This window comes from Cebus imitator, unplaced genomic scaffold (genome assembly GCF_001604975.1).
Source record: "Cebus imitator isolate Cc_AM_T3 unplaced genomic scaffold, Cebus_imitator-1.0 Scaffold752, whole genome shotgun sequence".
Classification (NCBI taxonomy): domain Eukaryota; kingdom Metazoa; phylum Chordata; class Mammalia; order Primates; family Cebidae; genus Cebus; species Cebus imitator.
Genome location: NW_016108067.1, coordinates 48624 through 60713, shown reverse-complemented (window position 1 = coordinate 60713; position 12090 = coordinate 48624). Strand labels below are relative to the sequence as shown.

At 38.1% G+C, this 12090-nt stretch overlaps 1 protein-coding gene across 1 annotated transcript; it reads left to right on the top strand.

Moving 5' to 3' along the window:
• Positions 1-9718: 9718 nt before the first annotated feature.
• On the top strand, positions 9719-11710 carry PRR32 (proline rich 32). The gene is made up of 2 exons (XM_017519498.2): positions 9719-9889; positions 10681-11710. Exons 1-2 carry the CDS (start codon positions 9870-9872, stop codon positions 11555-11557), a joined length of 897 nt encoding a protein of 298 aa, XP_017374987.2. The 5' UTR covers positions 9719-9869; the 3' UTR covers positions 11558-11710.
• Positions 11711-12090: the final 380 nt, after the last annotated feature.

The window sequence follows — 12090 nt, the reverse complement described above, 5'->3', positions numbered from 1 at the left end:
CAGAAGTAAGGCAGCTCTCTCTGAGCTGTGAGCTGTGCTGCCTCGGGTGGAGGAAGAGGTGGTGCAAGCACTCTCTTAGCAGCCCTTTTGGTATCTCACTAGGGTGTCTTCTCTGCAAGTCCTCTGGCTTTAATCCCTTCATAGCACAAGGACTTGCCTAGGAGTTCCAGTCCTCATGGCCTAGACTGACTTTCAGGTTTATTTAACTCCCCAGAGTAATTTAGCCCATGGCTGTGAGGCTTGCCAAAACTCAAATTCCAGCCACAGGGATGGGTAAATCTCCTCAGACTGGGACTCACCTAAATGTGGGCATTGGTTGGGTTCCACCTGGGGTAGGCAGCACTAAGTTCTAATGCAAAGTCCCCAAATCACTGTTCTGTCCCTCCCCAAGCACACAGATTCTCTGAACCAAGTGGCCATTGTCAAGGGATAGGGGAAGGGTCACACTGGCAATTCAAGACTTCCCTACTCTATTCAGTGCCCCTTTCAAAGATACAAAGATAAAATCAGGTACTGTGATCACTCAGTTGATTTTTGATTCTTATGAAGGTGCATTTTCATGTAAATGTTAAATTCTGTGCAGAGAACAATTGGTGGAGTCTTCTATTTGGCCATCTTGCTCTGTCTTCTCTGTCTTAATCTACTTTAAGCAGTTTTCTGGACAAGATTTAAAAACATTATTTTTTCTATTCAAATCTTGTTCATTCTTCACAGTAGAGTTGCATTTTTTGCTCTTTCCAGAATCTCTCTCTAATTAGACTGCTTACGTCTCACCCATCTCTGCTTTTGATTAAGTCCTAAGAAAAAAGTCAACATCCCACAATTAGGCATTTATTTGTTGTGATGTATTTGCTGGAAATTAATTTAAGCTACTCCTCCAGACAATTTTTTAAAATCATTTACAGTAGCTTGCAGAGAGTATTGATAATACAGGAGACATTCAATAAGTAGTTGTTGACATGTCTTGGCCTACTACTTTTTATCTCGTGAATTTAAAAAGAGGAGGAAAAAAAATAGGAATATGACTACATTAGCCAGGTTCAAGATTTCCTTGAAATCTAGGAGCAATCTCACCAATTTGAATTAACTGGTGCACATTTGATACTATGTTTGGTTAAATAGGTTATACGGTCTAAAACCTTTTGGCCCAAGACCACATTCTATTCCTAACAATTGCTGTGGACTCAGAAGAGCTTTTGTTTAGATGAGTTATTCTATTAATATTTACCAGTGTAAAAGCCAAGGAAAACCTCCCCTTTTCCCTCTGAAGGTTTTCTAAAAAGCCAAGTCTCAAAAAGCAGATTAATTGGAGAAAAGACATACAAATTTATTTAACATGTATATGCAAGAGCCTTCAGAAGATCCAAAGACAGAGGAAAATTTGTTCATTTTTATGCTTAGATTAAAAAAAAGTATGGAAAGCCATGTAAATATATTATTGGGCAAAAAATGAGTATGGTCTAATGCTGTAGCAGGAGCGACAGGGAACAAACCTCTCACACCAAACTGTGGAAGGAAGTGGTTTTTTATTCGGCTGGGAGCTTTGCAGGGCCTACTACCTCATTCACCAAGTTCCCTGAGCTGCAGCTTCCCTACCTTTTATAGGCTTACAACGCTAAAGCGGAAACTGAGGCGGAACTATGTCATTGTCCATTTGCTGGATGTCTGACCTTATAATCTCTTGGCTTCATTGATTTGCTAATTCATATGCAGCGCAAACAGGGACAAGCAAGGGAAGGGGGCTTAGAGAGACAAGACAAAAGCAACAAGCTGTTTGTTGGCTGAGGTGTTTCCAGGAGGGAGCCCGGTCTGTGGAGACGCGGCAGCATGAACCAGTGCTGGGCTCCAGCCAGCAAGGATAACATTCATCTGTAGCTCTTTCAACAGATAGAAAAGAGATACAAACAGATTTGTATCTCTTTAACAGATAGCAGAGTTGCTGGGAACTAAAGAGGGAGTCATTTTCCCAGCTCTTTGGTATTTTATTTCATTTCTTTTCCTTCCTCACCCTCCTTCCCATCTGGACGGTGGTGGGAGGGAGGAGGTGAAATTGAAGGAGGCGAGGGGGTCTCCCCTCTCAATGCTAATAGACTGAGTGAGGAAACCCAGCAAGGCCAGTATGTCTAGATTCTTCTTGACATCTCTGAGCATACATTCCTACCTCCTGGGTATGGGGCAGGCCCCTCTCTGAAATGTGGGTTTTATGACCTACAGTCAAACTAGGTGGGTCAGATAATTTAGGAGGCCAGTTTTTACACAGAAAGGTAGAGGGAAAATTAGAGTAATGTTTTTAGGTTTTATGCCTGGCTTTGGAAAAAGGCTTCTGGCTTCAATGATCTGCCTTGAAGAGGGATCCTTGTTTTTATGCCTAGCCTTGGAGAAGGCTGGGACTGAGAGACAGGAGAACAGGGAAAGATCAGAGAAAATCTTTTCCTTCTGAAGCTACTTCTAAGGATTTAATTTGGGGGTATTGGTTTCTGAGCCCCAATACCATATTAGAAATTAAATCTGGGAAAATTTTAAAACACAGAAATATATAAGCATGTATTGCATTAATCATCAGAGCAATGATACCACATATCATGTGGCCTCTGAAAAACACCCACTGCACACTCAGGAGAGGATTAGGGTGAATAAGTCAAATAATATCCTCATATAATAATGAAAATACTTTTACTTCTTGGGCCCTTTGAAAGGATATGGGTAGGGTGACATTTTTCCCCAAACTAAATTTTAGAACTACTACTCTTAATGAACTAAATGTTACCAATCTGTTAAAAAACTAATCCTGATCTTTGGAGGTCTATGGAAAAAAACGGAACTGGAGTGTGTCATGTGGTCAAAAAGGTTTTATGTTCCATTGTCCCTCTATCTAGTCAATGGTTTAGAGCTAATGAAAAATAGTGCCCACTAGCAATCCCGGCCTGTCCCCACAAAGCTACATCATCTTTTCAGTTTTTCTCGAATGTGGTCAGAAGATCACCGCTTAGAATCAGTAAATAAACTACAGATAACTGGGCTCCAGTACAGACCAATTAAATTAGAATCTCAGAGGTAGAGCCAAGGAATCTGCTATTTTAATACCATACCCAGGTCAGTCTGTTGCTCAATAAAACCTAGAAACCACAGAAATAACCAAGTTTCCAGGTCACTCTGAAGGTTTGCAATGCTCCATTTGCTCTCATTTGACCATAGGCCAAAAGACTCAGTACCTCTATAAAGGTTGGTCACTTTGGCTCAGATTATTATAGGGCAGTTCAGGCTTTGCTACCTGAGTAATAGTACTTTAGAAATTTCCTCTAGAAATTTTCTAAGAGGCCCTTCCTTATTGCTTTGCCTTCAACAATCTGATCTTTCATTCTGTTGAACTCCCACACTAAGTAAACACATATATCAATTTATGACACTAAGAACTAGAGGTAGAAGATCTGAAATAGTTAAAAAATAAAGGCAAATAGATGACTCCATAGCTCTTGCAACTATCCAGGACCTTTAAACAAACACTTATGTCAGCAACATGGGCATACAGCATAGTTCAGACAAGAATTAAGAATGGTCTCTCTGGATAGGCTTTATTATTATTTTAATTTTGAGTTTCATCAGCAAATTTTCCTGCACACTGAATTATAGCCAGTCTATAAAAGTGTTACACTTCCTCCAGCAAGCTATTTATTTGACCACTTGAGAGGGATGTAGAGAAGGCCTCTGGGTGAGAAATTTTTTTTTTTCCTCTAAAGTAACAAATTGTTCAGAGAATCAATCAATCAAATCTTCACTATCAGGAAACCATGCAACATTCTTTCTTCCCTAGGCCTTTCTCTTTAATCATCACACGCTTTCAGTGATTCCTGTTGTGAAACGCAAGATTCTAAAGCCCAATTAAATATGTAGTCAAATATAAAAATGCACTCTTTATTCGAACACAGCTACTACATTAAATATAACAATGGGTGATTTATGTAGTGCCAATTGAAAAGTTTAAAGCATTATACACCATAGGGTTTTTTAAATAGTGCGGTTAATCCTCACCACCTTAATGATTTAGGAAAAGAAAAACGGCCTTATATGTAGGAGGGATAGGTGGCCACCTACACAGTGCTAATTAAATTGTGCCAAGAAGTCTTCTTGATCCAGAAATATCACCCATGGTTATATTAACCTATCATGTGTGAAGTGACTTATAGTTTGCAGAACAATTTCAAATAATTATATTTAATTTTCCAACAGTCCTGAAATAGGTAGGAAAGGTGTTATCATCCCTATTTTACATTAAAAACACTGAGTCTAATATGTACAAGGAAATTATTACATTTAAACCACCTAGTATGTGACCATCATTATTCACACATTACTTAATATAATTCTCTCTCTAATCCTATGTTACAGATAAGGAGAGTGAGGTTCAGAGTAGTTAAGAAACTCATCCAAGGTAACACAGTTCATAAGTAATAAAGCTGAGATTTGAACCTACCTTTGTGTCCTTATGATTCCAGAGTCAAAGCTCTTAATTTCAAAAAGCAGATTCATTTTTAATAAACTGAGAGTTTTCAACATGAATTTCCAGTCTTATTTATAAGCAAGATGAAATTAATCTAAAATATATATATATTTTCAAACCAAGTGCTCAAGAAATTAAACATGCCCTCAATTCCTTGGCTCAGCAATTAAATCTGACATGGCAAATACATATATGACACCATTATAAATTTATGGACTGATGGTTTCTGTAAACTTTAACCTGTTTTCATTAACTTTTCTCATTTTACTTGTTAGTTAATGTTTGCATCTCAATTTATATTATATGCCATATATGAACATAAACATTGTTTTTATTTTTTAATTTATATATTTCTCTAATTCAGAAGGGTATTCTCCAGGGTTGTTATTAATACCTCACTTGCATGACTCAAGAGCTGCCCCAATTTCACCACACACACACACACACACACACACACACACACACACACACACACAAAATCATGGAAATAATATGAGAAACCCTATATGTTCTACATGTGCAGCTTAAGAGCTCAACATTAATTAAATCTTAATATTGATAGTTCTGGGCTCATACTGTTAGTAGTTCCTCAGTAAATGGTCACTTGGTGCTGTCCCATAACCAATTCCTATCATCTGTCACCCACCCCCATTGCTCCAAGACAGTGTTTTCAGTCCTCACCATCTTGCCATATTATTAACTAATACTTCAATCACTTGCTGCATCCCTGCAGAAGCAGACTTTCTGGGATGCGAGCATTACAGCTTGGATGATTTCTTTATTGCAAAACTGCCTCTGGATGAGTGTCAATGAGTCCATGCATTAAAACAAAGCTATACTCAGATTTGGTACACATGCTTTTACCTGATCTACTTTTTGATTGACCTAGAACTATAATTTGGAGGCCACATGTTTAAATAAATGAAATATTGGCTTTGGTGTCAAATTGGCTGTATGTGAATATTGTTTGCCATTTACTAGTTTTTGGACCATGGGAAACTTCTACTTAACTCCTGACTCCCTTCTTCTTCATTTATAAAATGAGCATAATAATAATAGCTGCATTAATAGCTTGTTGTGACCATTAAATGAGTCAATGTATATCAAATGTTGGGTATACAGTAAGTGGTAAAAAATTGATTTTCTTTTACTTCCTGCTTTTTAAATTTTCATCTCACTTGCCCTGCTGCTACTTAATTTCTGGCTCTGACCCCCATGAGAGCCAGAAAAATGTGTGATATAGTTGAGGAAACTTCTGATAGCTTCTGATTTGTATGAAGAAATAACCTGTTTGGAAGTAATTGCCATGTGACCTGTTTTAATACAAATATGTAAATATTTAAATCTGAAACAAAATACTCTGTAAAAGTAATAATAGTCTATTGAACCATATAGCTAGATCCAGCAGTGAAGCATATATTGTTATTTGCTTTTGCCAGTACTAGTGGTGAAATAGCCACACTCTCACCTGTTCATTCTCATCAATTACCACACAGAGTTTGCAGGACAGCTGGTGGTGGAGAAGACAGGACTACTGCCTATAGCTGTGTAATAAAATAATGCTGCTTGACCCATTTTGGAACGTATCATGCTTCCATGATTCTCATGCTTTAATACATCGAATTAAATGGCTACAGAATCCTCAAAAACATGTTATATCATCTAGAAGCACTTTTTGGACATCATAAACTTAGAGAATTTTTCACAGACATAGCTATATCACATTTTGAAAGTGAGCAAATGGATAGGATTTTCTGATGACTGCCTCCCCCGAGATCAACATGACAATTCCTTTATAAGCTATATGGAAACAGAGAAATTCATTCTCATGTCTTTATATCCTGAATTCTTATCTGAAGCAAAAAGAGAAAGGATGTATTTTAAATGATGCTTTGCCTTCTTTTCACATCTGCAAAACTTATTTTAAAAAAAACATAGCAACCTAATTTTGGTAGATCAATCACAATTTTTCTAAAATTTGAAATTTGGTTTCATTGTATTGCCCATGCTGGTCTACAACCACTGGGCTCAATCCATCCTCCTGCCTCAGCCTCCTGAGCAGCTGGGATTACATGTGCATGCCACCATGCCCAACAATCACATTTCTATTAAAGTCATAATTGCTATGTAAAAGTAAATATATGTTTCTACAGATCTTACTTAGCATTTCAATATAGTCACCAAAATTTTTTGAGAGGTACATGAATGATATCTGGAACTATGTCATGCATAAAGAAACTATGGGTAATGAAAAGCCTTTATAGCCTAGCTACTGCTATGATTTGAAGATCCCCTCCAAAACTCATGTTTAAATTTAATTGCCATTATGACGGTATTAAGAGGTGAGACTACTAATACAAAATGAGATCACAAAGTCTCCACTCTCATGAATAGACTGATGTTGACAAGGCAGTAGTGAGTTTGGTATTGCTAGAGTGGGTTTATATGAAAGTGAATTTGACTATCTCTTGCTTGCTCTCTGTTACTCCCTTTTGCTTCCAACTTTTTTTGTGGGATGACACAGCAAGAAGGCCCTTGCCAGAAGTCAGTTCCTTAATACTGGACTTTCCATCCTCCAAAATTGTGAAAATAGATTTCTTTTGCTTATAGATTACCCAGTTTTAAGAAATATGCTATAGCAGCAGAAGATGGACTAAGACAGCTGCTTTGCCAACTAAGCTGTTTTTTGGCAAATTTTCAACCTTCATTACCCATGTTTCTCTCTCCCAAACTGTTATTTAAATGAAGTAAAGAAAAAGGCATAAACTTTATTACTGCATTTTCAATGCTCAATGGATGATTGAGTTAGCCTGATAGCTTTTTGTCAAAAGGAAGGTTTTGAGATAGTTTTCTGTAACTTTGAAATTTGAATTTCTTCAAATATTTATTTATGGGTAAAACTTCATGAATTATCTGGTTGATCTCTAGGGAGTCTGATTGGTAGTTTATATTTCTATTTCTGCCAAATATGAGGCACAGTTTAGATTTAAAATAAGACCTACAAAATGCCAAAATTTTTTCTTTATTCTTACCTCTATAACCGTTCTTCCCATAGAATGACATCTCCTTTTATGTCCATGTATATTGTATCCATTTTTCAAAACACAGCTGAAATTTAATCCCACATAAACTGTGTCATCAATACTTTAACCCACAATCATAATTCCTTCTTCTGAATTTCCACTGTGGTCTTAGCTTATACTAGGCAGCTAATGGTTTGTGACTATTTTTTATGTCATTCTTCAATAATTTTATAGATGTTATTTCACCTCCCTAGAAAATTAGAACATTCCTTGAAGTCCATATGAATTGTGTATTTAACTTTTTTAGTAAAATCAACACTTAATACAATAGTGAATGTATGCAGTAGGCATTTGATAAATATGCACTATTTACACAAAGGAAAACAAGGTAAAAACAAAATATGAGCTAATATCCATAAATTATACACTTCATGGCTTTGGAAAATTCTTGGTGCCATGGTCATTGTCATTGTTCCCAGCAATTTGGTTCCTATATTACATTGTATTCTATATAAACCAATTAAGATGATATCTTACCAAACAGGTATTTCTTTTTTTTTGTTTTTTGTTTTTTCCAGAACAAACAGGTATTTCTAGGTAAAAATATATTATTATTATAATTTGATAAGAACAGAAGGCATTCCTCAGGCTTCATTGCTATTATCAGGAAAGCAATATGCAACCTATTATACTGGAACTATTTATCTAAATGTGATTCACCAACTATTAGCAAGCATTAGCCCAACTTGTGATTTCCCTTCTGATACAGCAAGCACTAAAAGAGCTTTAACACTCCACAACAATAATATTGCTAATAATATATATATATATATTTTAACATAAGGACAAGGTGCAGAATAAACTGAAGCAAGAATAGAAACAAGACCTGGACAATCAAGAGATTACTCAATAGTAAACCATGCTAGGCAAGTGAACAGATTCTTCTGGGAAATGTGTTGGAAACATTACACTTTCTTGTATAGATGGAGACAACACACTCTGGCAGGAAGATGTGGACTTGGAGACCCAAAAGGTCACTTCTCTATGAGTTGTGTTGATTTGCAGTAGTGACCATTTCTTTACGTTAGTACCTTGTACTTATGTACTATTCTTTCTCTCTCTCACACACACACAGATACACAGATACCGCATACCTAAAAATTGAAGCACATGGTGTTTGAGTCTGTTATCTTTCCTTAAGAGAAACGAAATACACATTACTGTTGAATTGTAGCAGCATATGCTAATATTGAAAATAAGGAAGACACCATCTTCAAGGTCTAGCCAGCAGAGCACAAATCTTATGTAAATTTAGGCAGGCTTGCCAGGTTTATGACTTTATCCTAGAGCATTAGTGATCTTGGATAAGGGGATAGTCATTGTAATTTCAGAGCAATTAATCTGTAGATCAATGTCAGAAAAGAAAGCTGGGAAAGTACGCTTTCTTAAAGTGAGGGAGGTGGATGAAATTTAGGATGGAAAAACAGAAAGTGCGCTATGCAAAACAGTAACAAGGCCAAATCTGAGCTAATATTTATAAATTTATGACATCTGTTATGCTTTTTTTCTGACCCTCCTCACCTGAGAGAAATTTCCAGTGCTCTATTACAGAAAATACACACACACACACACACACACACACACACACACACACAGAGAGAGAGAGAGAGAGAGAGAGAGAGAGAGACAGAGAGAAGTGCAAGATGAAGGAAATAACTACAATGGGAGGGGTTAAAAAATAATATCACAATGATTCTTAGATGAGTTCTTGTTTCATCTTCACAGATAGAAAAGCCATTTATCCCCCAAACCTCTGTTCCCCACCAAGTTAATAACATGCATCTCCCAAATTGGAAGTTTAAATTACAAGATTAGGCACAGTACTCTGCTCAAAGTGTTTTCAAATTTGAGGAGACTTGACAACTACCTTTTATAACTAAAACTTCAGAAGTAACTCTTTAAAAAATATCATGCTTCCATGATTCTAAATCCTTCTTGAAATGATTTTTCTTTTCACTGCCCTGCATCAGAATTAAGGCAGTGAATTCCTTTACCACCCATCTACTACTGTGCAAACACCAGTTCCACATTTAAGTTCAAAGGAGTGTCACAGATTCATCCCCACCCACCACCCTCCCCACTCCTTTTCTCCCTCCCTTCCCTAGCAACTGGTAACCCCAGAAAGAGAACTCCAAATCTAGAAAGAAGCAGTTGGTCCCTGCCTTCATTCGAGTGCCAAGCCTCTAAGGCAGAAGCAGGAGTCATTTCTCCAGACTGGGCTGGCCTGTGTGGGTGTTCAGCTGGCTATCTCCACCACCTCAGGAAAGATATCCTGATCAAATTTATTCATGGCTTGTATTGAAAATGTGTAAGTACAAAACCGAGTACAACTGTTTAATTTTGAAGGCAAAGTCAGTTTGAATTGCTTTATTGTGTAACTGGGACAGGGATGAGTAGGTTGGAGGAGATGTGGGAGGAAACTGCAGAAAAAACTTGAAGGATATAAATTTAGTTACGAAGAATACTGGATTTAAGAATGGCAACTTTGAATTGTAATTTTGAAAGAAAATTGGCAAATCCCTAGTCTTAACATTGGAGTTTAAACATGAGGAAATTCTTACTCTACGGTGTGGTATTGGTTGAATGAAAGAAATTGGTAACAAAATTTGGTGTAAGTGTTGAATGATGCCTTAGGAAGAGAAACTTATATGTTTATTAACATAACTATTCTTTGACTTCTGTGAAGAAAAATATATTTTACCTCAGAAGACATTCCAGAACAATATTGCCAGAATCTGAATGCCAGGATTAGTGAATCATAGATTCTAGAGGGACTTGAAAAAGCTGGTATTTTCTATTATATGCTTACTATTAAGCTATGTGGGTCTTCTAGGCTTTCTTGCTACCTTGTAGAGGTGAGGAAATGAGGAATGAAATAGGCCACTGGGTAGTCATGAGGGGCAGTCATGTAGCCTAGCACTAAAGAAGCCACCTGGGAAAAGGCCAGTGGACTGAGCAAGTATTTGGCTACATGTAAGAGAGAGGGCACTCTTTTTTTCCCTGGTATATTTCAGTGAGCTCAGTCAATTACATATTTTAGCTATTTTCTGGTTACTGCATTTCCATTTTTATTAGCTTTTTGATTTCTGTTTTTGCCAGCCTTGGAGGGCACGCCCCCTCACCCATGGTAGTAGCTGTGGACAAAAATGGGAACCAGGAGCTGCACCACGACATGCCCCTGCAATGTCTGAGTTCCAAGTTGGAGGATGACGCAGAGCCCTGGGGTCAAACTCAAGTACCGCTGAGACCTTCCGTCAATGTGCTGACTGATCTGGCTAGAGAGCAACTGGAGTGCCCCTCTGAGATAACAGGATCCTGCATTCCTGTTCATAGTTTGAGAGCTCTCATACACTCCTATGAGCCACCACCTGCTGTTGCAGAAGAGTCCCTAGCAACAGCAGAAGTAAATAGCTCTGATGCACTGGCAGGCTGGGGGCAGGAGGGAAAGGATACTATTAATGTGTCCTGGGAAGTCTCTGGTGGTCCTCCTGCACTGATAGTAGGGGGCACAAATGTCAACAATGGGGGCACTGAGAGAGGTAGTAATAATGCAAGGTTGCATGTGGCTTTGCCACGAGGTAAAGGGTTCTTTCCACCCAGGCGCCCACAAGTGAGAGGCCCTTCACATATTCCCACCCTTAGATCAGGGATAGTAATGGAGGTGCCTCCCGGAAATACACGAATAGCCTGCAGGGGAAAGCTGGCTCATGTTTCTTTTCCACTCAGGGGCCCATGCCACCCCATGCATAATTGGCCAAGGCCTATACCATTGTCTTCCAGTACTCCAGGTTTACCTTCTTGTTCTACCGCTCATTGCTTCATCCCTCCTCGACCTCCAATTTTCAATCCATTTCTCACTATGCCTATTCCTTTGGCTCCTCCTCTGATATTTGGTCCTCCACTGCCTTCTTATTTTGCCCATTTCCATTCTGGGGGAATGCCAACTCCTGCATCACCCACCAGAGAGCACAGCTGATGGCAAAAATTAATAAAAGAGGAAAAAAGGATTGTGGAAAGAGGTGAAAGTTATTCATGCATGCTTTTACATTTTACACCTTGTACCCTCCCACACTCTGTTTACCACTAATGTGCCCTACATACTGGAGATTTAATAAAGAATGTGAAGTTTAAAATGTTGTAAATTATTTTTCAAAATACCACCCCAGGAACAAAAGGCTTGGATTTTGTGTTCTATCTTTAAGGTAATTAAAACAGAAACAAACCTGTCAGCGTTTTCTAAATAGCTTAGTTAAATGACTGTTACTATTTTTTCCCCATTTATTTATTTTATTGCATTTTAAGTTTTGGGTTACATGTGAAGAACATGCAAAATTGTTGCATAGGTACACATGTGGCAGTGTGATTTGCTGCCTTCCTCCCCATCACCTACATCTGGCATCTCTCCCCTTGCTATCTCTCCCCAGCTCCCCACCCCACACCGCCCCTCCCCTATTTCCCCCCAACTGACCCCAGTGTGTAGTGCTCCCCTCCCTGTGTCCATGTGTTCTC

Excerpts from the sequence above, each read along its gene's own strand:
- PRR32 (XM_017519498.2), top strand. The coding sequence starts at position 9,870 with ATGGCTTGTATTGAAAATGT. Across the intron at positions 9,890-10,680 it reads ATGGCTTGTATTGAAAATGT|CCTTGGAGGGCACGCCCCCT; the intron begins GTAAGTACAAAA and ends TGTTTTTGCCAG.